Consider the following 22,374-nt stretch of genomic DNA (forward strand, 5'->3'; position numbering starts at 1 on the left):
CCTAGAACTAGAAGTCCAATGCGCTGTCCATTGCGCCACAGAGCCTCTGTGGTTAAGGTTCCTTTTTCACAAAAAACAAAACATGAAAGCATTAATTCAACACGTAATACTTTTGATGTTCACTGCTTTCTTAGTTCAGCTTTAAGGTTTAAAGGACCAATATGTAATATATTTACTGTAGGCCATTAAATTAAAGAAATGACCAAATATGTCATGAGATATTAAGGAAACGTGATAATTTGAAATACTATCTAAGTAGCGTCATTTTGTGAGCAATTGCAATAGCTAAAGGTCGACTCTGGTGGGACACGAACCCACAACCTTTGAATCATTTCTTCAGAGATTACTTAGAACTAGAAGTCCAATGCGCTGTCCATTGCGCCAAAGAGCCTCTGTGGTTAAGGTTCCTTTTTCACAAAAAACAAAACATGAAAGTATTAATTCAACACGTAATACTTTTGATGTTCACTGCTTTCTTAGTTCAGCTTTAAGGTTTAAAGGACCAATATGTAATATATTTACTGTATGCCATTAAATAAAAGAAATGACCAAATATGTTATCAGATATTAAGGAAACGTGATAATTTAAAATACTATCTAAGTATCGTCATTTTGTGAGCAATTGCAATAGCTAATGGTCGACTCTGGTGGGACTCGAACCCACAACCTTTGAATCACTTTTTCAGAGATTACCTAGAACTAGAAGTCCAATGCGCTGTCCATTGCGCCACAGAGCCACTGGTAGTAATAAACAATTGTCACAAAAAAACAAAACATGAAGGTATTAATTCAACATGTAATACTTTTAATGTTCACTGCTTTCTTAGTTCAGCTTTAAGGTTTAAAGGACCAATATGTAATATATTTACTGTAGGCCATTAAATAAAAGAAATGACCAATTATGTCATGAGATATTAAGGAAACGTGATAATTTGAAATACTATGTAAGTAGCGTCATTTTGTGAGCAATTGCTAAATGTTGACTATGGTGGGACTCGAACCCACAACCTTTGAATCACTTCTTCAGAGATTACCTAGAACTAGAAGTCCAATGCGCTGTCCATTGCGCCACAGAGCCTCTGTGGTTAAGGTTCCTTTTTCACAAAAAACAAGACATGAAGGTATTAATTCAACATGTACTACTTTTAATGTTCACTGCTTTCTTAGTTCAGCTCTAAGGTTTAAAGGACCAATATGTAATATATTTACTGTAGGCCATTAAATAAAAGAAATGACCAATTATGTCATGAGATATTAAGGAAACGTGATAATTTGAAATACTATCTAAGTAGCGTCATTTTGTGAGCAATTGCTAAAGGTTGACTATGGTGGGACTTGAACCCACAACCTTTGAATCACTTCTTCAGAGATTACCTAGAACTAGAAGTCCAATGCGCTGTCCATTGCGCCACAGAGCCTCTGTGGTTAATGAAAACATGAAGGTATTAATTCAACATGTAATACTTTTAATGTTCACTGCTTTCTGAGTTCAGCTTTACGGTTTAACGGACCAATATGTAATATATTTACTTTGGGCCATTAAATAAAAGAAATGACCAAATATGTAATGAGATATTATAGAAACGTGATAATTTGAAATACTATCGAAGTAGCGTCATTTTGTGAGCAATTGCTAAAGGTTGACTATGGTGGGACTCGAACCCACAACCTTGGAATCACTTCTTCAGAGATTACCTAGAACAGTGGTTCTCAACCTTTTTTGTGCCAGCGCCCCCCTATCCATTATCCAGGTCCCTAACGCCCCCCATCAAATATTATGTAGGCTAAATGCCCCGAATATTAATGATTACGCCCCAATATAGGCCTATTATTGTTGTTACTATTGTTATCAAAAATAATCAAAAAATCAAATCATTGAATGACAAACAACACATGTATTAGTTTCCCAGGTATCAAAAACGCCATGTGAATAGAAATTATATATATTTATAGGTTTTTAAAAACAAATGCAACCATTTGACATTCAAATTAAATAACAGCAGCCAATCAGAACGACTAGATATGTAACATTCAAACTATAAATAGGTATTATCAAAAGGCCTGCTGCATGGTGTGAACCTGAGCACCTTTAGAAGATGACTATAATTTGAATGTCCTTTTTTGTTTGTGAAGTGACCTTGGGTGTCATGAAATGAGCTTTAAATAAAATGTATTATTATTATTATTATTATTATTACAAACACTAACAGTAGCCAATCAGAAACAGCTAGCAATTTAACATTCAAATCTATTTTTCATTCAAATCTAAAATCGAACTGTTCCAACGGAAAACAAGCACACACACACACCACACACACACACACACACACACACACACACACACAAGTATTTTGGTGATGACACGACTTGAAGAACGCACCTAGCTACTGCCGAATGGAAATAAGTTTACAACCTTCGAAGTTAGTGAGAGACCGTTTTTTAATACTTAGAAGAGTCTAGCTATGTTTGCTATCGCCTGTCTTGCGAGTAAATAGCAGAAAAAACGTTTGGAGAAAACGCCCCAACATCACGCTGTGTTTTGTGGAGGTGTCTCTTTCTTTCTCTCTTTCTCCGTGAAATTAAGCTGCCTTCAGGTACAGTAGGAAACGTTGTTTAATAAACCATCTGACGAAAAAGTGTTACGGTTAAATATAAAGTCTACTTGTGCTACATTGGGGGTTACAGAAAACAACAGGACGTCGCGGCGATTGCTTTTTTTATCTGAACGCAGCGTCATGTAGTAGCTACAGAGCTCATTTAAGACGATGCTCTGACGTTCCGTTTCCATGAAAGGCCGCACGGAGCTGCGCCAAACAAAGCTGACAGAAGCACAGAGAAGTTAGGATTCTCGTGCTCTTGTCGCAGTGCTGTAAACTGGCAGCTTTTAATGTTGCAGACTACTTATTCTTTAGTAGTTTAAGTGTAAACATGTGTTGTTATTGTGAATCTTTGGTTTAAACTAGCGTCACAAACAAAGCCCCCAAGGGCACCTCCAAGCCCCCTTTCCAAAATATTGCTTCCAACGCCCCCCATCATCTTCTGAACGCCCCCTGGGGGGCGGTACCGCCCCCGTTGAGAAACACTGACCTAGAACTAGAAGTCCAATGCGCTGTCCATTACGCCACAGAGCCTCTGCGGTTAAGGTTCCTTTTTCACAAAAAACAACACATGAAAGCATTAATTCAACACGTAATACTTTTGATGTTCACTGCTTTCTTAGTTCAGCTTTAAGGTTTAAAGGACCAATATGTCATATATTTACTGTATGCCATTAAATAAAAGAAATGACCAAATATGTTATCAGATATTAAGGAAACGTGATCATTTAAAATACTATCTAAGTAGCGTCATTTTGTGAGCAATTGCAATAGCTAATGGTCGACTCTGGTGGGACTCGAACCCATAACCTTTGAATCACTTTTTCAGAGATTACATAGAACTAGAAGTCCAATGCGCTGTCCATTGCGCCACAGAGCCACTGGTAGTAATAAACAATTGTCACAAAAAAACAAAACATGAAGGTATTAATTCAATGTTCACTGCTTTCTTAGTTCAGCTTTAAGGTTTAAAGGACCAATATGTAATATATTTACTGTATGCCATTAAATAAAAGAAATGACCAAATATGTAATGAGATATTATAGAAACGTGATAATTTGAAATACTATCTAAGTAGCGTCATTTTGTGAGCAATTGCAATAGCTAAAGGTCGACTCTGGTGGGACTCGAACCCACAACCTTTGAATCACTTCTTCAGAGATTACATAGAACTAGAAGTCCAATGCGCTGTCCATTGCGCCACAGAGCCACTGGTAATAATAAACAATTGTCACATAAAAACAAGACATGAAGGTATTAATTCAACATGTAATACTTTTAATGTTCACTGCTTTCTTAGTTCAGCTTTAAGGTTTAAAGGACCAATATGTAATATATTTACTGTAGGCCATTAAATAAAAGAAATGACCAATTATGTCATGAGATATTAAGGAAACGTGATAATTTGAAATACTATCTAAGTAGCGTCATTTTGTGAGCAATTGCTAAAGGTTGACTATGGTGGGACTCGAACCCACAACCTTTGAATCACTTCTTCAGAGATTATCTAGAACCTAGAACTAGAAGTCCAATGCGCTGTCCATTGCGCCACAGAGCCACTGGTAGTAATAAACAATTGTCACAAAAAAAAAAACATGAAGGTATTAATTCAATGTTCACTGCTTTCTTAGTTCAGCTTTAAGGTTTAAAGGACCAATATGTAATATATTTACTGTAGGCCATTAAATAAAAGAAATGACCAAATATGTTATCAGATATTAAGGAAACGTGATAATTTAAAATACTACCTAAGTATCGTCATTTTGTGAGCAATTGCAATAGCTAATGGTCGACTCTTGTGGGACTCGAACCCACAACCTTTGAATCACTTCTTCAGAGATTACCTAGAACTAGAAGTCCAATGCGCTGTCCATTGCGCCACAGAGCCTCTGTGGTTAAGGTTCCTTTTTCACAAAAAACAAGACATGAAGGTATTAATTCAACATGTAATACTTGTAATGTTCACTGCTTTCTTAGTTCAGCTCTAAGGTTTAAAGGACCAATATGTAATATATTTACTGTATGCCATTAAATAAAAGAAATGACCAAATATGTTATCAGATATTAAGGAAACGTGATAATTTAAAATACTATCTAAGTATCGTCATTTTGTGAGCAATTGCAATAGCTAATGGTCGACTCTGGTGGGACTCGAACCCACAACCTTTGAATCACTTCTTCAGAGATTACCTAGAACTAGAAGTCCAATGCGCTGTCCATTGCGCCACAGAGCCTCTGTGGTTAAGGTTCCTTTTTCACAAAAAACAAGACATGAAGGTATTAATTCAACCTGTACTACTTTTTATGTTCACTGCTTTCTTAGTTCAGCTCTAAGGTTTAAAGGACCAATATGTAATATATTTACTGTAGGCCATTAAATTAAAGAAATGACCAAATATGTTATCAGATATTAAGGAAACGTGATAATTTAAAATACTATCTAAGTAGCGTCATTTTGTGGGCAATTGCAATAGCTAAAGGTCGACTCTGGTGGGACTCAAACCCACAACCTTTGAATCACTTCTTCAGAGATTATATAGAACTAGAAGTCCAATGCTCTGTCCATTGCGCCACAGAGCCACTGGTAATAATAAACAATTGTCACATAAAAACAAGACATGAAGGTATTAATTCAACATGTAATACTTTTAAGGTTCACTGCTTTCTTAGTTCAGCTTTAAGGTTTAAAGGACCAATATGTAATATATTTACTGTAGGCCATTAAATAAAAGAAATGACCAATTATGTCATGAGATATTAAGGAAACGTGATAATTTGAAATACTATCTAAGTAGCGTCATTTTGTGAGCAATTGCTAAAGGTTGACTATGGTGGGACTCGAACCCACAACCTTTGAATCACTTCTTCAGAGATTATCTAGAACCTAGAACTAGAAGTCCAATGCGCTGTCCATTGCGCCACAGAGCCACTGGTAGTAATAAACAATTGTCACAAAAAAAAACATGAAGGTATTAATTCAATGTTCACTGCTTTCTTAGTTCAGCTTTAAGGTTTAAAGGACCAATATGTAATATATTTACTGTAGGCCATTAAATAAAAGAAATGACCAAATATGTTATCAGATATTAAGGAAACGTGATAATTTAAAATACTACCTAAGTATCGTCATTTTGTGAGCAATTGCAATAGCTAATGGTCGACTCTTGTGGGACTCGAACCCACAACCTTTGAATCACTTCTTCAGAGATTACCTAGAACTAGAAGTCCAATGCGCTGTCCATTGCGCCACAGAGCCTCTGTGGTTAAGGTTCCTTTTTCACAAAAAACAAGACATGAAGGTATTAATTCAACATGTAATACTTTTAATGTTCACTGCTTTCTTAGTTCAGCTCTAAGGTTTAAAGGACCAATATGTAATATATTTACTGTAGGCCATTAAATTAAAGAAATGACCAAATATGTTATCAGATATTAAGGAAACGTGATAATTTAAAATACTATCTAAGTAGCGTCATTTTGTGGGCAATTGCAATAGCTAAAGGTCGACTCTGGTGGGACTCAAACCCACAAACTTTGAATCACTTCTTCAGAGATTACCTAGAAGTAGAAGTCCAATGCGCTGTCCATTGCGCCACAGAGCCTCTGTGGTTAAGGTTCCTTTTTCACAAAAAACAAAACATGAAAGTATTAATTCAACACGTAATACTTTTGATGTTCACTGCTTTCTTAGTTCAGCTTTAAGGTTTAAAGGACCAATATGTCATATATTTACTGTATGCCATTAAATAAAAGAAATGACCAAATATGTTATCAGATATTAAGGAAACGTGATCATTTAAAATACTATCTAAGTAGCGTCATTTTGTGAGCAATTGCAATAGCTAATGGTCGACTCTGGTGGGACTCAAACCCATAACCTTTGAATCACTTTTTCAGAGATTACATAGAACTAGAAGTCCAATGCGCTGTCCATTGCGCCACAGAGCCACTGGTAGTAATAAACAATTGTCACAAAAAAACAAAACATGAAGGTATTAATTCAATGTTCACTGCTTTCTTAGTTCAGCTTTAAGGTTTAAAGGACCAATATGTAATATATTTACTGTATGCCATTAAATAAAAGAAATGACCAAATATGTAATGAGATATTATAGAAACGTGATAATTTGAAATACTATCTAAGTAGCGTCATTTTGTGAGCAATTGCAATAGCTAAAGGTCGACTCTGGTGGGACGCCAAACCCACAACCTTTGAATCACTTCTTCAGAGATTACATAGAACTAGAAGTCCAATGCGCTGTCCATTGCGCCACAGAGCCACTGGTAGTAATAAACAATTGTCACAAAAAAACAAAACATGAAGGTATTAATTCAACATGTAATACTTTTAATGTTCACTGCTTTCTTAGTTCAGCTTTAAGGTTTAAAGGACCAATATGTAATATATTTACTGTAGGCCATTAAATAAAAGAAATGACCAATTATGTCATGAGATATTAAGGAAACGTGATAATTTGAAATACTATCTAAGTAGCGTCATTTTGTGAGCAATTGCTAAAGGTTGACTATGGTGGGACTCGAACCCACAACCTTTGAATCACTTCTTCAGAGATTATCTAGAACCTAGAACTAGAAGTCCAATGCGCTGTCCATTGCGCCACAGAGCCACTGGTAGTAATAAACAATTGTCACAAAAACAAAACATGAAGGTATTAATTCAATGTTCACTGCTTTCTTAGTTCAGCTTTAAGGTTTAAAGGACCAATATGTAATATATTTACTGTAGGCCATTAAATAAAAGAAATGACCAAATATGTTATCAGATATTAAGGAAACGTGATAATTTAAAATACTACCTAAGTATCGTCATTTTGTGAGCAATTGCAATAGCTAATGGTCGACTCTTGTGGGACTCGAACCCACAACCTTTGAATCACTTCTTCAGAGATTACCTAGAACTAGAAGTCCAATGCGCTGTCCATTGCGCCACAGAGCCTCTGTGGTTAAGGTTCCTTTTTCACAAAAAACAAGACATGAAGGTATTAATTCAACATGTAATACTTGTAATGTTCACTGCTTTCTTAGTTCAGCTCTAAGGTTTAAAGGACCAATATGTAATATATTTACTGTATGCCATTAAATAAAAGAAATGACCAAATATGTTATCAGATATTAAGGGAACGTGATATAAATACTAATCTAAGTGCACGTCATTTTGTGAGCAATTGCAATAGCTAATGGTCGACTCTGGTGGGACTCGAACCCACAAACTTTGAATCACTTCTTCAGAGATTACCTAGAACTAGAAGTCCAATGCGCTGTCCATTGCGCCACAGAGCCTCTGTGGTTAAGGTTCCTTTTTCACAAAAAACAAGACATGAAGGTATTAATTCAACATGTACTACTTTTGATGTTCACTGCTTTCTTAGTTCAGCTCTAAGGTTTAAAGGACCAATATGTAATATATTTACTGTAGGCCATTAAATTAAAGAAATGACCAAATATGTTATCAGATATTAAGGAAACGTGATAATTTAAAATACTATCTAAGTAGCGTCATTTTGTGGGCAATTGCAATAGCTAAAGGTCGACCCTGGTGGGACTCAAACCCACAACCTTTGAATCACTTCTTCAGAGATTATATAGAACTAGAAGTCCAATGCTCTGTCCATTGCGCCACAGAGCCACTGGTAATAACAAACAATTGTCACATAAAAACAAGACATGAAGGTATTAATTCAACATGTAATACTTTTAATGTTCACTGCTTTCTTAGTTCAGCTTTAAGGTTTAAAGGACCAATATGTAATATATTTACTGTAGGCCATTAAATAAAAGAAATGACCAATTATGTCATGAGATATTAAGGAAACGTGATAATTTGAAATACTATCTAAGTAGCGTCATTTTGTGAGCAATTGCTAAAGGTTGACTATGGTGGGACTCGAACCCACAACCTTTGAATCACTTCTTCAGAGATTATCTAGAACCTAGAACTAGAAGTCCAATGCGCTGTCCATTGCGCCACAGAGCCACTGGTAGTAATAAACAATTGTCACAAAAAAAAAACATGAAGGTATTAATTCAATGTTCACTGCTTTCTTAGTTCAGCTTTAAGGTTTAAAGGACCAATATGTAATATATTTACTGTAGGCCATTAAATAAAAGAAATGACCAAATATGTTATCAGATATTAAGGAAACGTGATAATTTAAAATACTACCTAAGTATCGTCATTTTGTGAGCAATTGCAATAGCTAATGGTCGACTCTTGTGGGACTCGAACCCACAACCTTTGAATCACTTCTTCAGAGATTACCTAGAACTAGAAGTCCAATGCGCTGTCCATTGCGCCACAGAGCCTCTGTGGTTAAGGTTCCTTTTTCACAAAAAACAAGACATGAAGGTATTAATTCAACATGTAATACTTTTAATGTTCACTGCTTTCTTAGTTCAGCTCTAAGGTTTAAAGGACCAATATGTAATATATTTACTGTAGGCCATTAAATTAAAGAAATGACCAAATATGTTATCAGATATTAAGGAAACGTGATAATTTAAAATACTATCTAAGTAGCGTCATTTTGTGGGCAATTGCAATAGCTAAAGGTCGACTCTGGTGGGACTCAAACCCACAAACTTTGAATCACTTCTTCAGAGATTACCTAGAAGTAGAAGTCCAATGCGCTGTCCATTGCGCCACAGAGCCTCTGTGGTTAAGGTTCCTTTTTCACAAAAAACAAAACATGAAAGTATTAATTCAACACGTAATACTTTTGATGTTCACTGCTTTCTTAGTTCAGCTTTAAGGTTTAAAGGACCAATATGTCATATATTTACTGTATGCCATTAAATAAAAGAAATGACCAAATATGTTATCAGATATTAAGGAAACGTGATCATTTAAAATACTATCTAAGTAGCGTCATTTTGTGAGCAATTGCAATAGCTAATGGTCGACTCTGGTGGGACTCAAACCCATAACCTTTGAATCACTTTTTCAGAGATTACATAGAACTAGAAGTCCAATGCGCTGTCCATTGCGCCACAGAGCCACTGGTAGTAATAAACAATTGTCACAAAAAACAAAACATGAAGGTATTAATTCAATGTTCACTGCTTTCTTAGTTCAGCTTTAAGGTTTAAAGGACCAATATGTAATATATTTACTGTATGCCACTAAATAAAAGAAATGACCAAATATGTAATGAGATATTATAGAAACGTGATAATTTGAAATACTATCTAAGTAGCGTCATTTTGTGAGCAATTGCAATAGCTCAAGGTCGACTCTGGTGGGACACGAACCCACAACCTTTGAATCACTTCTTCAGAGATTACCTAGAACTAAAAGTCCAATGCGCTGTCCATTGCGCCACAGAGCCTCTGTGGTTAAGGTTCCTTTTTCACAAAAAACAAAACATGAAAGTATTAATTCAACACGTAATACTTTTGATGTTCACTGCTTTCTTAGTTCAGCTTTAAGGTTTAAAGGACCAATATGTAATATATTTACTGTATGCCATTAAATAAAAGAAATGACCAAATATGTTATCAGATATTAAGGAAACGTGATAATTTAAAATACTATCTAAGTATCGTCATTTTGTGAGCAATTGCAATAGCTAATGGTCGACTCTGGTGGGACTCGAACCCACAACCTTTGAATCACTTTTTCAGAGATTACCTAGAACTAGAAGTCCACGGCGCTGTCCATTGCGCCACAGAGCCAATGGTAGTAATAAACAAATGTCACAAAAAAACAAAACATGAAGGTATTAATTCAACATGTAATACTTTTAATGTTCACTGCTTTCTTAGTTCAGCTTTAAGGTTTAAAGGACCAATATGTAATATATTTACTGTCGGCCATTAAATAAAAGAAATGACCAATTATGTCATGAGATATTAAGGAAACGTGATAATTTGAAATACTATCTAAGTAGCGTCATTTTGTGAGCAATTGCTAAAGGTTGACTATGGTGGGACTCGAATCCACAACCTTTGAATCACTTCTTCAGAGATTACCTAGAACTAGAAGTCCAATGCGCTGTCCATTGCGCCACAGAGCCTCTGTGGTTAAGGTTCCTTTTTCACAAAAAACAAGACATGAAGGTATTAATTCAACATGTAATACTTTTAATGTTCACTGCTTTCTTAGTTCAGCTCTAAGGTTTAAAGGACCAATATGTAATATATTTACTGTAGGCCATTAAATTAAAGAAATGACCAAATATGTTATCAGATATTAAGGAAAAGTGATAATTTAAAATACTATCTAAGTAGCGTCATTTTGTGGGCAATTGCAATAGCTAAAGGTCGACTCTGGTGGGACTCGAACCCACAACCTTTGAATCACTTCTTCAGAGATTACATAGAACTAGAAGTCCAATGCGCTGTCCATTGCGCCACAGAGCCACTGGTAATAACAAACAATTGTCACATAAAAACAAGACATGAAGGATCCTTTTTCACAAAAAACAAGACATGAAGGTATTAATTCAACATGTAATACTTTTAATGTTCACTGCTTTCTTAGTTCAGCTCTAAGGTTTAAAGGACCAATATGTAATATATTTACTGTAGGCCATTAAATAAAAGAAATGACCAATTATGTCATGAGATATTAAGGAAACGTGATAATTTGAAATACTATCTAAGTAGCGTCATTTTGTGAGCAATTGCTAAAGGTTGACTATGGTGGGACTCGAACCCACAACCTTTGAATCACTTCTTCAGAGATTACCTAGAACTAGAAGTCCAATGCGCTGTCCATTGCGCCACAGAGCCTCTGTGGTTAAGGTTCCTTTTTCACAAAAAACAAAACATGAAAGTATTAATTCAACACGTAATACTTTTGATGTTCACTGCTTTCTTAGTTCAGCTTTAAGGTTTAAAGGACCAATATGTCATATATTTACTGTATGCCATTAAATAAAAGAAATGACCAAATATGTTATCAGATATTAAGGAAACGTGATCATTTAAAATACTATCTAAGTAGCGTCATTTTGTGAGCAATTGCAATAGCTAATGGTCGACTCTGGTGGGACTCAAACCCATAACCTTTGAATCACTTTTTCAGAGATTACATAGAACTAGAAGTCCAATGCGCTGTCCATTGCGCCACAGAGCCACTGGTAGTAATAAACAATTGTCACAAAAAAACAAAACATGAAGGTATTAATTCAATGTTCACTGCTTTCTTAGTTCAGCTTTAAGGTTTAAAGGACCAATATGTAATATATTTACTGTATGCCACTAAATAAAAGAAATGACCAAATATGTAATGAGATATTATAGAAACGTGATAATTTGAAATACTATCTAAGTAGCGTCATTTTGTGAGCAATTGCAATAGCTAAAGGTCGACTCTGGTGGGACACGAACCCACAACCTTTGAATCACTTCTTCAGAGATTACCTAGAACTAAAATCCCATTCCCTCCCTTTTTTCCCCCCCAGCCTCTGTGGTTAAGGTTCCTTTTTCACACAAAAAACAAAACATGAAAGTATTAATTCAACACGTAATACTTTTGATGTTCACTGCTTTCTTAGTTCAGCTTTAAGGTTTAAAGGACCAATATGTAATATATTTACTGTATGCCATTAAATAAAAGAAATGACCAAATATGTTATCAGATATTAAGGAAACGTGATAATTTAAAATACTATCTAAGTATCGTCATTTTGTGAGCAATTGCAATAGCTAATGGTCGACTCTGGTGGGACTCGAACCCACAACCTTTGAATCACTTTTTCAGAGATTACCTAGAACTAGAAGTCCAATGCGCTGTCCATTGCGCCACAGAGCCACTGGTAGTAATAAACAATTGTCACAAAAAAACAAGACATGAAGGTATTAATTCAACATGTAATACTTTCAATGTTCACTGCTTTCTTAGTTCAGCTCTAAGGTTTAAATGACCAAATATGTTATCAGATATTAAGGAAAAGTGATAATTTAAAATACTATCTAAGTAGCGTCATTTTGTGGGCAATTGCAATAGCTAAAGGTCGACTCTGGTGGGACTCGAACCCACAACCTTTGAATCACTTCTTCAGAGATTACATAGAACTAGAAGTCCAATGCGCTGTCCATTGCGCCACAGAGCCACTGGTAATAACAAACAATTGTCACATAAAAACAAGACATGAAGGATCCTTTTTCACAAAAAACAAGACATGAAGGTATTAATTCAACATGTAATACTTTTAATGTTCACTGCTTTCTTAGTTCAGCTCTAAGGTTTAAAGGACCAATATGTAATATATTTACTGTAGGCCATTAAATAAAAGAAATGACCAATTATGTCATGAGATATTAAGGAAACGTGATAATTTGAAATACTATCTAAGTAGCGTCATTTTGTGAGCAATTGCTAAAGGTTGACTATGGTGGGACTCGAACCCACAACCTTTGAATCACTTCTTCAGAGATTACCTAGAACTAGAAGTCCAATGCGCTGTCCATTGCGCCACAGAGCCTCTGTGGTTAATGAAAACATGAAGGTATTAATTCAACATGTAATACTTTTAATGTTCACTGCTTTCTGAGTTCAGCTTTACGGTTTAACGGACCAATATGTAATATATTTACTTTGGGCCATTAAATAAAAGAAATGACCAAATATGTAATGAGATATTATAGAAACGTGATAATTTGAAATACTATCGAAGTAGCGTCATTTTGTGAGCAATTGCTAAAGGTTGACTATGGTGGGACTCGAACCCACAACCTTGGAATCACTTCTTCAGAGATTACCTAGAAGTAGAAGTCCAATGCGCTGTCCATTACGCCACAGAGCCTCTGTGGTTAAGGTTCCTTTTTCACAAAAAACAAAACATGAAAGCATTAATTCAACACGTAATACTTTTGATGTTCACTGCTTTCTTAGTTCAGCTTTAAGGTTTAAAGGACCAATATGTAATATATTTACTGTATGCCATTAAATAAAAAAAATGACCAAATATGTTATCAGATATTAAGGAAACGTGATAGTTTAAAATACTATCTAAGTAGCGTCATTTTGTGGGCAATTGCAATAGCTAAAGGTCGACTCTGGTGGGACTCGAACCCACAACCTTTGAATCACTTCTTCAGAGATTACATAGAACTAGAAATCCAATACCCTGTCCATTGCGCCACAGAGCCACTGGTAGTAATAAACAATTGTCACATAAAAACAAGACATGAAGGTATTAATTCAACATGTAATACTTTCAATGTTCACTGCTTTCTTAGTTCAGCTCTAAGGTTTAAAGGACCAATATGTAATATATTTACTGTAGGCCATTAAATAAAAGAAATGACCAAATATGTCATCAGATATTAAGGAAACGTGATAATTTGAAAAACTATCTAAGTAGCGTCATTTTGTGGGCAATTGCAATAGCTAAACGTCGACTCTTGTGGGACTCGAACCCACAACCTTTGAATCACTTTTTCAGAGATCACCTAAAACTAGAAGTCCAATGCGCTGTCCATTGCGCCACAGAGCCTCTGTGGTTAAGGTTCCTTTTTCACAAAAAACAAGACATGAAGATATTAATTCAACATGTAATACTTTTAATGTTCACTGCTTTCTTAGTTCAGCTCTAAGGTTTAAAGGACCAATATGTAATATATTTACTGTAGGCCATTAAATTAAAGAAATTACCAAATATGTTATCAGATATTAAGGAAACGTGATAATTTAAAATACTATCTAAGTATCGTCATTTTGTGAGCAATTGCAATAGCTAATGGTCGACTCTGGTGGGACTCCAACCCACAACCTTTGAATCACTTTTTCAGAGATTACCTAGAACTAGAAGTCCAATGCGCTGTCCATTGCGCCACAGAGCCACTGGTAGTACTAAGCAATTTAAAACGTGTATGACCAAATATGTCATCAGATATTAAGGAAACGTGATAATTTGAAATACTATCTAAGTAGCGTCATTTTGTGAGCAATTGCAATAGCTAAAGGTCGACTAAGGTGGGACTCGAACTCACAACCTTTGAATCACTTCTTCAGAGATTACATAGAACTAGAAGTCCAATGCGCTGTCCATTGCGCCACAGAGCCTCATGGGTTAAGTTTCCTTTTTCACAAAAAACAAAACATGAAAGTATTAATTCAACACGTAATACTTTTGATGTTCACTGCTTTCTTAGTTCAGCTTTAAGGTTTAAAGGACCAATATTTAATATATTTACTGTAGGCCATTAAATAAAAGAAATGACCAAATATGTTATCAGATATTAAGGAAACGTGATAATTTAAAATACTATCTAAGTAGCGTCATTTTGTGAGCATTTGCTAATGGTCGGCTCAGGTGGGACTTGAACCCACAACCTTTAAATCACTTTTTCAGAGATTACATAGAACTAGAAGTCCAATGTGCTGTCCATTGCGCCACAGAGCCACTGGCAGTAATAAACAATTGTCACAAAAAAACAAAACATGAAGGTATTAATTCAACATGTAATAATTTTAATGTTCACTGCTTTCTTAGTTCAGCTCTAAGGTTTAAAGGACCAATATGTACTGTAGGCTTTTAAATCAAAAAATGACCCAATACGTCATTAGATATTAAAGGTGCCCTGCAAAACTTATTCCATTACTTATGTCAATAGGCTCGTTCGAGATGAGCCAGATCTGCGCAGAATCGATCACCGGCGATCGGCGCCCAATGCATGCCGGTTAGATTTGTGTCCGACTTGATCCCGACTTGCTCTGACGTCATGCACACGTGGGCAACGATAATCTCACGAGACCAAGGCGGCCGCAGTTCTGAGACGCAGGTAGCGCAGTTGCTTTTCACCAACTGCAAGAGCCAGGCTGACGCAGGTGGACCCAGGGCATGCTGGGAAACGCCGGCCTCTCAGCTGATCAAACAGCTGATTGGTTCAGAATCGACTCAACATGATGACGTTTTATATAAACTTTTTATTGATTTTCAATCGGAGGGATTTTAACTGTGATTTGTCTGATTTAAAAGCTTATTCTGTACAGAACACATGTTGTGTGGCTTATAGTTGTGTTTAAAAGTCAGAGAGACTAAATCTGTTCAGATTACGGATCATCTACAGTCTGTTTATTAAAATCAGCAACAGATCGCATGTAGAGAATTTTGACAGCTACTTTGTCATAATAAAAACAACTGGAGACTGTGTAGGAGCTGATATAGGGGTCTGATAACATTTTATTAAATCGGAATCGGACCACCGTGTTTCTGTCACTTCCTGTTCAGCCTGAAGGCTGCTGGAGTCAGCTGGAAAACTGTCCGACTTGAGAGCGGACTTTTGTCACCGCCCCCTGCTGCTGCCGCCTGCTCTCGTCTACTTTACAGGCGAGGCGCAGTTCATCTCGAACGAGCCTATTACTAAGGGTGTGGCGTGATCGATGTTATCGAGACCTCGCGAGATCTCGCGTGACGAGATTTCTCGTCGAGGTGAAAAGAGTGAAAGAGTGACAGACAAGACGAACACAATATGTAAACATTGTAAGAAAGAAATGCTGTACTACTAACTACTGCACCCGCGAGTCGCGTTTGCAGTAGTTAGTAGAGAGCTGTGGTGGTGCTGTAAGTGTTTTTGCATAGTGCTCGTGTTAGCCGCGGTATACGGCATTTTTTTCTTACAATGTTTACATATTGTGTTCGTCTTGTCTGTCACTCTTTCGCCGTTATTATTTCCGCAGGAAAACCAAAATGTTGCCACACAAATGATTTAAAAGTGGCAGGGGGATTTTCAATAGTAATTCCACGCTCCATCACGCTGACATCACATCGCCTCACGAGGCAACTTTTCACCTCGACGAAATCTCGTCTCGTTCTCATGAACCCAATCTCGTGATGTGTTTCGTCTCGTGGAGTAAGCGTCTCGTCACACCCCTAGCTTGTAACCTTGGTTCTCTGAGTAAAGACTATTTTTCCCAGTCATATTTCTTAACTGAAGTTTTCTTTAAATTAGTGTTAAAATCGCGTCTCGCTCTCGTGACCCCAATCTCGTGTCTCGTCTTGTCTCGTGAGCGAGTGTCTCGTCACACCCCTAGTCATTACTTATGTAATGACTGAAGTTCTACCATGGAAAAAATGCCTTTGTTACCTTGTTTCAAACCATTCTAGTGTGTTATGGAAAGCCTACAGGAAGAATCAGCTCGATTTCTGCCAGTTCTCATGAATATTCAACAAGCTAATGCTGTTTGAATCTGATTGGCTAACAGCTAGCCAATGAGAGCCTGGCTGTCAGAATCCTTTACCCAGCCCAACTGGGCGAGCAAATGAATAGTAATGAGCTCAGGCAATATGATGTCAGACTGACCAGCTGTTGTAATTGGTCTGATTTCTCAGCTTATTTCTTTTCAGTGGCTAGAGCTGACAGAGGAGGGAGCAGTTCATTTTCACATTCACAACATAACACATATGGACCTAACATATTTCAAAAAATGCAAGTAAAAACGGTTTTGCATGGGAGGGCACCTTTATGGAAACATGATAAATTGAAATAGATCCAAGAAGCATCCTTTTGTAATCAACTGCAATATCTAAAGGTCAACTCTGGTGGGACTCAAACCCCCAACCTTTGAATCACTTCTCAGGTCCAGCACTGGCAGCCCACTCACTCTTTTGTGCATGAATAGGTCCTGAGCATGTCTGTGTGTATTTCAGGCCTGTGAGTAGTGATTTCTAACAAGAAACAGAGTGTAAATTGTAATTTTCCCACTGGGGATCAATAAACAGTCTAAATTATAAATTAAATTATTAAATTATGTCTTTGTATGTTCGTCCACAATAAACAGTTTATTGTCATTGAAATATGTTCAGTGAACCAAAGTCGCCTACAAACGTCAGTTGTCAAACAACGCTTCACCAACTGTGAAACTCGGTTAGCAAAATCTGGCCCAAGTTTCCCACCTCTGATTCCCACAGGAAGTGACATGAATGGTGACGTTTTCTCTCTGAAAAATGTTTTTCCAATGTCCATGAACGCAGCAATAGTCTCGCTTTGCCAGACATTTGCACCCCACAAAAGAAAACTCCACATACAATATTTGATGAAGTTAACTGTTCACACAATACAGTAAATTAAGATATTTATGTTAGCTGGATACATGGTTAAACCTCATTAGCTCTTACCAGTATGTACTTCGTTCACAGCAATCCCACCAAACGGTCCCAAAACATCCCAGTTAGAGAGGAAATGCCCTAAACATATTAGTTGTACATTTTTACAATCATTCCCCGAAAGAACCAAGCAGAGCTGCCTTTTTCAACGGTCCTAATTCTTTAAGACTTGCCGTTTTCAGCTTGTACTACCGAGAACGGCAACGCACAGAGAGCGAAAGGTGAGGGTCAAAGGCTTTATCCTAGAAATGTATCTATTCTACCTTTAATGATATGCGGGACGCCAAGAATAAATGCCCAAAAAAAAACATCATTGAAAGGTCCTATATTTATGCTCATCTTTTCCTTTCCCTCTTACCTCCCTTAGACCCACTGAAATCCTCCTAAGCAGAAACCAGGGGGGAAGAAGAAGTGACAGGGAGGAAGGATGGACTCCATCTCTATGCTGGGCGGCAGCAGGAGCCCTGCTTTCCTCACAGCCCCGTCCTCCCACCACCTCCGACACGCGCAGGCCTGTTTCCTGCCCAACGGCGCCAAGAGCGGAGTTGGAGACACAGGAACTGCCTGTCTGTCCGCCCGGCCCGCAGTTGCCATCCTGGGGTCAGGTGACTTCTCCAAGTGCTTGACCACCCGCCTTCTGCGCTGTGGCTTCCACGTGGTGGTCGGCAGCCGCCATCCCAAACTGGCAGCCCAGTCATTTCCTCATGTGGTGGATGTGACGCATCATGAAGACGCTGTGGGGAAAGCCAGCATTGTGTTCCTGGCGATCCGCCGTGAGCACTACTCTGTCCTGTGGGACCTCAAGCATCTACTGGAAGGTAGCTAACAACACACACACACACACACACACACACACACACACACAGACTGAGAACCAAGGGCGTACGTTGAGTTTCAACATTTGTGGGGTACTCTGTATTTATGTTGCAAATGTCTTTATTTATGTAAAGGATATTATTATTATTATTATTATTAGGTTAGAGAATGAGACCTTGTTAATGCCAGAAGCTATCTTTATTTGTTACGCTTCTGTTGTGTTCTTTAACCCCTCCCGCCGATGTTGCAAAGTAGACAGTTCCTGTTTTCTTTACATGTTTTGAACCCCCTGAACTATTGTTATTTTTTACCTCTTGTTGTCTTTCATATTTCATGAGGGGACAAATCTACTTCTTCTAAATATTGGGGAGGGAGGGGGGACATAACCTATGCTGAGAACACTCACAAAGAACAGGACTATCTCAACCCCTCCCCTTCACTGTTATACTGGTATACAAGTGATGACTCAAATGCATTGCATAAGTCTGTGTCTTGTAAAAGGAAGACACAATGTAGTCCAACAGGCTAGTAGGCTGGTGAGCTCCTTGATAACACTGAACCATGGCCTGCACTATAATGGGTTTGCTCTATATTACAGGAAAGGTTCTGATCTTTTAAAGTCTATCTTAACAGTAATACCCACATGCCATATGTACATTAAAAAGCCACTGTAATCATCCCTCCTGTCCACGTTGACTATGAAGTGATCCCTTTTCAGTAGAATACAATGTAAGAAATGAGGGACGAAATCTACAGTCCATGTTCTCTGTAAAAACAAAACAAAAATAACATCCTATAGTTTAGCTGAAGATCTTCGGCAGCCTCAGACAAATGACTGAGGATCTTCCAAAGCTGCATTGTTTTTTTTAAATAAAGTTGCTTCTTTATGGTTCCCCAGATAGTGTTTTGTAGCTGAGCTGCCGTAGAGGCAGTCCTTCCAGAAAAATGCGTTTTTTTGTGATTGTTGCAGGCAAAAATCCATGATTATGCGGCACGTTTTCTTAAAAAATACGATGGAATATGCGGGATATTTATGCCATTTTATGCGATGAAATTGCGGGAACTTGCAAAAATTGCGGGAAACTGCGGTTTGATGAAAAAGAGAAAAAACAGTCATTCCCCCAACACCCTGCTTTTCGATGATGTTCATGTTGCGTAATGACGTCACTTCATAACATTCCCATGGCTGCTCTTGTGTGAAGTAAACGCAACATTTTTCAACTTTCTGCTAAGATATATGTGACTTTTTTGCAACGAAAATGCAGGGATTATGAAATCACGCATATTTTGCACGGAAATCGGCAATTTGTACGGCGAAAGTGCGCCCCCCCGCATACATATGCGGACTTTGGCTGATTATGCATTGAATTATGTGATCGCATTATCTTGTTTTTCTGGAGGGACTGTAGAGGGATAGTTACACTAAGAGGGATTAACACAAAAAGACTAACTCTGGAGGATACCCATTTAATGTATCTATCTCAGACTGCTGAAACTTCATATGAGCTTCAGCTTTACTTTCAGATGCATTTCACACAGAAACACAGCCAAAGATCAGTATAAATTCAATCCCTTTGACTACGGAAATGAATGTGTTTTGGGGGTTTATCTTGTTGTCCTGCAGGCAAGATCCTGGTGGATGTGAGTAACAACAGGAGGGTGAACCAGTACCCAGAGTCTAACGCCGAGTATCTGGCTTCACTGCTGCCAGACTCTATCGCGGTCAAAGGCTTCAACGTCATCTCAGCCTGGGCCATGCAGCAGAGCTGCCCCAAAGACGCCAGCACACAGGTACAATCAGACATATTCTGTGCTTTGAAATAAAACCCCACAAACTTTACTCAAGGTCAACTTACATGTAGACATGGCCAAATGAAGCTTCATGAAGCATTGTCTTCATTTTCTGAGCCCACTAGGTGTCTCTCTCTGTTCAACAAAGCATGCTGAAATGCCATTCCTTGAGCCTTTTTCTGTAACCCAAGAGCACCATCTAGTGGCCCCAACCAATACAACTAATGGTTCATGAAGCTTCATTTTGGACATCACATACTTACAAGCTTTTTCTGGAGATTTCAGTGGCTTTTCACAATATTTAACAAGAAATGTTTGTTTGTTCAGTTGTCACGTACTGAACAAAGCCACGCAATTACAGTAGCGTAAACTGTATGCGTCACATTATATTTCTTTGCCACGGGAACTTGCATTCAGTTTGTGATGGAGAGAATCTTAGACTGTACACCGGGCTATTCGCAAGGCTGTTTTGATCTCACTGAACTACTGATTGTGATCACTGTAGCTCAGCAGGAACTTGTGAGGCGGAGTCTCTGAAGTGCTGGGCACCTTGGCGGATCGCACTTCCAACACCCATGCTTCCCTCTAGGGGCTCAGACCCCTAGATACCTGGGGGAAATAGCCAGGCCAACACATTCTCACTCCCATCGCGTCAAAAAGCGACGCTTGGTCAGGTGCCTTTGCCATTTTTTCATTGAGGCAAAAAGTCTCCTTTAGAGTCATATCTAAACACGCTTTTGGTCGGGACTCTTGGCGTCACTTTTTGACAGCTCTGGGTCGGGACGTACGTTTAACTGGCGGCACACAATCGGTCCATTTTAGAGTCAAACGACGCACCAAATGCCCCCTTTTATGACAACACACAAGAGCCTGATAAAGAAAACCTTGGTTAATGAAGAACGTTGATAACCACAGTCGAGATAACCATTATCTCTGATTGGGGTCTTAAGTTTTGACAAGCAAGCTAACGCTAAAAAAATCCTGGCTATGTCAAACTTGCTTATATTACACCCCTTTGGGTTATGCATTTTGTTTCCGTAAGTTGAAACAAATCAGTATGCATTGGCAAGAAGTGGAACAACCTAAGTCAATTTGAAGGCTACAAGACATCATGATGTGTTAGGATCTGTCTTTTCTTATAGTATGAAATGGCAGCCAGTCTCTGCAACTGGCTTGCTTGCTCTCTGAAACATTAATCCTGTTATAATTAAGGCACAGATTATAAAAAAAAAAGCCTTCACATCCAAAGCAAATGAAATCCTATACAATGGAGCTCCTGAAATAATCCCCCAGCCAGCCAACTGTCCTTATCAGTGGTTTGGATTATAAACTACAGGGCACAACGTCAGTTCTGCCATTACGAAGCTTCTTAAAGCTAAAATGAAATGCATGAGTTTCATGGAGGATTCGTGCTATGAGTAATATAAAGGAATCTTATTACATAAAAGTTCAAATAAGTTCAGATGGCTGGAAAGTAAATGCATCATTGACAATCTGGCAACCGACTAGGGTAAAGGGGCTGTTAGAAGCCCCTAGAAGCATGGTTTGATATTAAGCATATAAGCAGGGTGTAATTTGTGAAAAAAAAAGCAGAGGGGGGGGGGATGTGTTTTGATCATGCTTAACAAAACATGCAAGAATTAAATCCCCCTTCCAAAATCACCATGGATATAGTGCCACTCGGCTAGCCATGCCGAAACACTTATTTATGAACTTCAATATTCAATGGAACATAATCTCAAAATGAAATAGCACAACATGGTGTCAACATAAAACACAGCGCTTTCTTGCCAGAGAGTGGCGTTCTTCTCTCGTGAGTGTTTTAAAGGTCCCATGGCATAGAAATGTCACTTTATGAAGTTTTTTTAACATTAATATACGTTCCCCCAGCCTGCCTATGGTCCTCCAGTGGCTAGAAATGGTGATAGGTGTAAACCGAGCCCTGGGTATCCTGCTCTGCCTTTGAGAAAATGAAAGCTCAGATGGGCCGATCTGGAATCTTCTCCTTATGAGGTCATAAGGAGCAAGGTTACCTCCCCTTTCTCTGCTTTGCCCGCCCAGAGAATTTGGCCCGCCCATGAGAAAGAGAGAGACA

The 22,374-nt window shown here is 37.9% G+C and overlaps 1 protein-coding gene and 22 non-coding genes across 24 annotated transcripts in view; 1 reads left to right on the forward strand and 22 right to left on the reverse strand.

Annotated features, from left to right (window-relative positions):
* Positions 1-22,374, forward strand: part of steap2 (STEAP family member 2, metalloreductase) — a 67,762-nt gene that overhangs the window by 38,290 nt on the left and 7,098 nt on the right. For both annotated transcript variants that reach the window (XM_039790528.1, XM_039790529.1), the window contains exons 3-4: positions 18,040-18,490; positions 20,113-20,279. In XM_039790528.1, coding sequence (XP_039646462.1) covers positions 18,100-18,490; positions 20,113-20,279 — 558 coding nt within the window. In that variant the 5' untranslated portion in view covers positions 18,040-18,099. The remainder of the gene's footprint in view (positions 1-18,039; positions 18,491-20,112; positions 20,280-22,374) is intronic.
* trnar-ucu lies at positions 640-737 on the reverse strand. The gene is made up of 2 exons: positions 701-737; positions 640-675 (listed from the first exon to the last, which is right to left on the reverse strand). It is a non-coding gene; the product is annotated as a tRNA-Arg (tRNA).
* trnar-ucu lies at positions 981-1,078 on the reverse strand. Its single transcript has 2 exons — positions 1,042-1,078; positions 981-1,016 (listed from the first exon to the last, which is right to left on the reverse strand). It is a non-coding gene; the product is annotated as a tRNA-Arg (tRNA).
* trnar-ucu lies at positions 1,321-1,418 on the reverse strand. The gene is made up of 2 exons: positions 1,382-1,418; positions 1,321-1,356 (listed from the first exon to the last, which is right to left on the reverse strand). It is a non-coding gene; the product is annotated as a tRNA-Arg (tRNA).
* On the reverse strand, positions 3,380-3,477 carry trnar-ucu. The gene is made up of 2 exons: positions 3,441-3,477; positions 3,380-3,415 (listed from the first exon to the last, which is right to left on the reverse strand). It is a non-coding gene; the product is annotated as a tRNA-Arg (tRNA).
* Positions 3,711-3,808, reverse strand: trnar-ucu. Its single transcript has 2 exons — positions 3,772-3,808; positions 3,711-3,746 (listed from the first exon to the last, which is right to left on the reverse strand). It is a non-coding gene; the product is annotated as a tRNA-Arg (tRNA).
* Positions 4,052-4,156, reverse strand: trnar-ucu. Its single transcript has 2 exons — positions 4,120-4,156; positions 4,052-4,087 (listed from the first exon to the last, which is right to left on the reverse strand). It is a non-coding gene; the product is annotated as a tRNA-Arg (tRNA).
* On the reverse strand, positions 4,389-4,486 carry trnar-ucu. The gene is made up of 2 exons: positions 4,450-4,486; positions 4,389-4,424 (listed from the first exon to the last, which is right to left on the reverse strand). It is a non-coding gene; the product is annotated as a tRNA-Arg (tRNA).
* trnar-ucu lies at positions 4,735-4,832 on the reverse strand. The gene is made up of 2 exons: positions 4,796-4,832; positions 4,735-4,770 (listed from the first exon to the last, which is right to left on the reverse strand). It is a non-coding gene; the product is annotated as a tRNA-Arg (tRNA).
* trnar-ucu lies at positions 5,422-5,526 on the reverse strand. Its single transcript has 2 exons — positions 5,490-5,526; positions 5,422-5,457 (listed from the first exon to the last, which is right to left on the reverse strand). It is a non-coding gene; the product is annotated as a tRNA-Arg (tRNA).
* trnar-ucu lies at positions 5,757-5,854 on the reverse strand. The gene is made up of 2 exons: positions 5,818-5,854; positions 5,757-5,792 (listed from the first exon to the last, which is right to left on the reverse strand). It is a non-coding gene; the product is annotated as a tRNA-Arg (tRNA).
* On the reverse strand, positions 7,122-7,226 carry trnar-ucu. The gene is made up of 2 exons: positions 7,190-7,226; positions 7,122-7,157 (listed from the first exon to the last, which is right to left on the reverse strand). It is a non-coding gene; the product is annotated as a tRNA-Arg (tRNA).
* On the reverse strand, positions 7,458-7,555 carry trnar-ucu. Its single transcript has 2 exons — positions 7,519-7,555; positions 7,458-7,493 (listed from the first exon to the last, which is right to left on the reverse strand). It is a non-coding gene; the product is annotated as a tRNA-Arg (tRNA).
* trnar-ucu lies at positions 7,802-7,899 on the reverse strand. The gene is made up of 2 exons: positions 7,863-7,899; positions 7,802-7,837 (listed from the first exon to the last, which is right to left on the reverse strand). It is a non-coding gene; the product is annotated as a tRNA-Arg (tRNA).
* On the reverse strand, positions 8,489-8,593 carry trnar-ucu. The gene is made up of 2 exons: positions 8,557-8,593; positions 8,489-8,524 (listed from the first exon to the last, which is right to left on the reverse strand). It is a non-coding gene; the product is annotated as a tRNA-Arg (tRNA).
* On the reverse strand, positions 8,825-8,922 carry trnar-ucu. Its single transcript has 2 exons — positions 8,886-8,922; positions 8,825-8,860 (listed from the first exon to the last, which is right to left on the reverse strand). It is a non-coding gene; the product is annotated as a tRNA-Arg (tRNA).
* trnak-uuu lies at positions 9,847-9,944 on the reverse strand. The gene is made up of 2 exons: positions 9,908-9,944; positions 9,847-9,882 (listed from the first exon to the last, which is right to left on the reverse strand). It is a non-coding gene; the product is annotated as a tRNA-Lys (tRNA).
* Positions 10,880-10,977, reverse strand: trnar-ucu. The gene is made up of 2 exons: positions 10,941-10,977; positions 10,880-10,915 (listed from the first exon to the last, which is right to left on the reverse strand). It is a non-coding gene; the product is annotated as a tRNA-Arg (tRNA).
* On the reverse strand, positions 11,252-11,349 carry trnar-ucu. The gene is made up of 2 exons: positions 11,313-11,349; positions 11,252-11,287 (listed from the first exon to the last, which is right to left on the reverse strand). It is a non-coding gene; the product is annotated as a tRNA-Arg (tRNA).
* On the reverse strand, positions 12,276-12,373 carry trnar-ucu. Its single transcript has 2 exons — positions 12,337-12,373; positions 12,276-12,311 (listed from the first exon to the last, which is right to left on the reverse strand). It is a non-coding gene; the product is annotated as a tRNA-Arg (tRNA).
* On the reverse strand, positions 12,577-12,674 carry trnar-ucu. The gene is made up of 2 exons: positions 12,638-12,674; positions 12,577-12,612 (listed from the first exon to the last, which is right to left on the reverse strand). It is a non-coding gene; the product is annotated as a tRNA-Arg (tRNA).
* trnar-ucu lies at positions 12,949-13,046 on the reverse strand. The gene is made up of 2 exons: positions 13,010-13,046; positions 12,949-12,984 (listed from the first exon to the last, which is right to left on the reverse strand). It is a non-coding gene; the product is annotated as a tRNA-Arg (tRNA).
* On the reverse strand, positions 13,963-14,060 carry trnar-ucu. Its single transcript has 2 exons — positions 14,024-14,060; positions 13,963-13,998 (listed from the first exon to the last, which is right to left on the reverse strand). It is a non-coding gene; the product is annotated as a tRNA-Arg (tRNA).

The sequence above is a fragment of the Perca fluviatilis genome, chromosome 22, assembly GCF_010015445.1.
Source record: "Perca fluviatilis chromosome 22, GENO_Pfluv_1.0, whole genome shotgun sequence".
In the NCBI taxonomy this organism is placed as follows: Eukaryota; Metazoa; Chordata; class Actinopteri; order Perciformes; family Percidae; genus Perca; species Perca fluviatilis.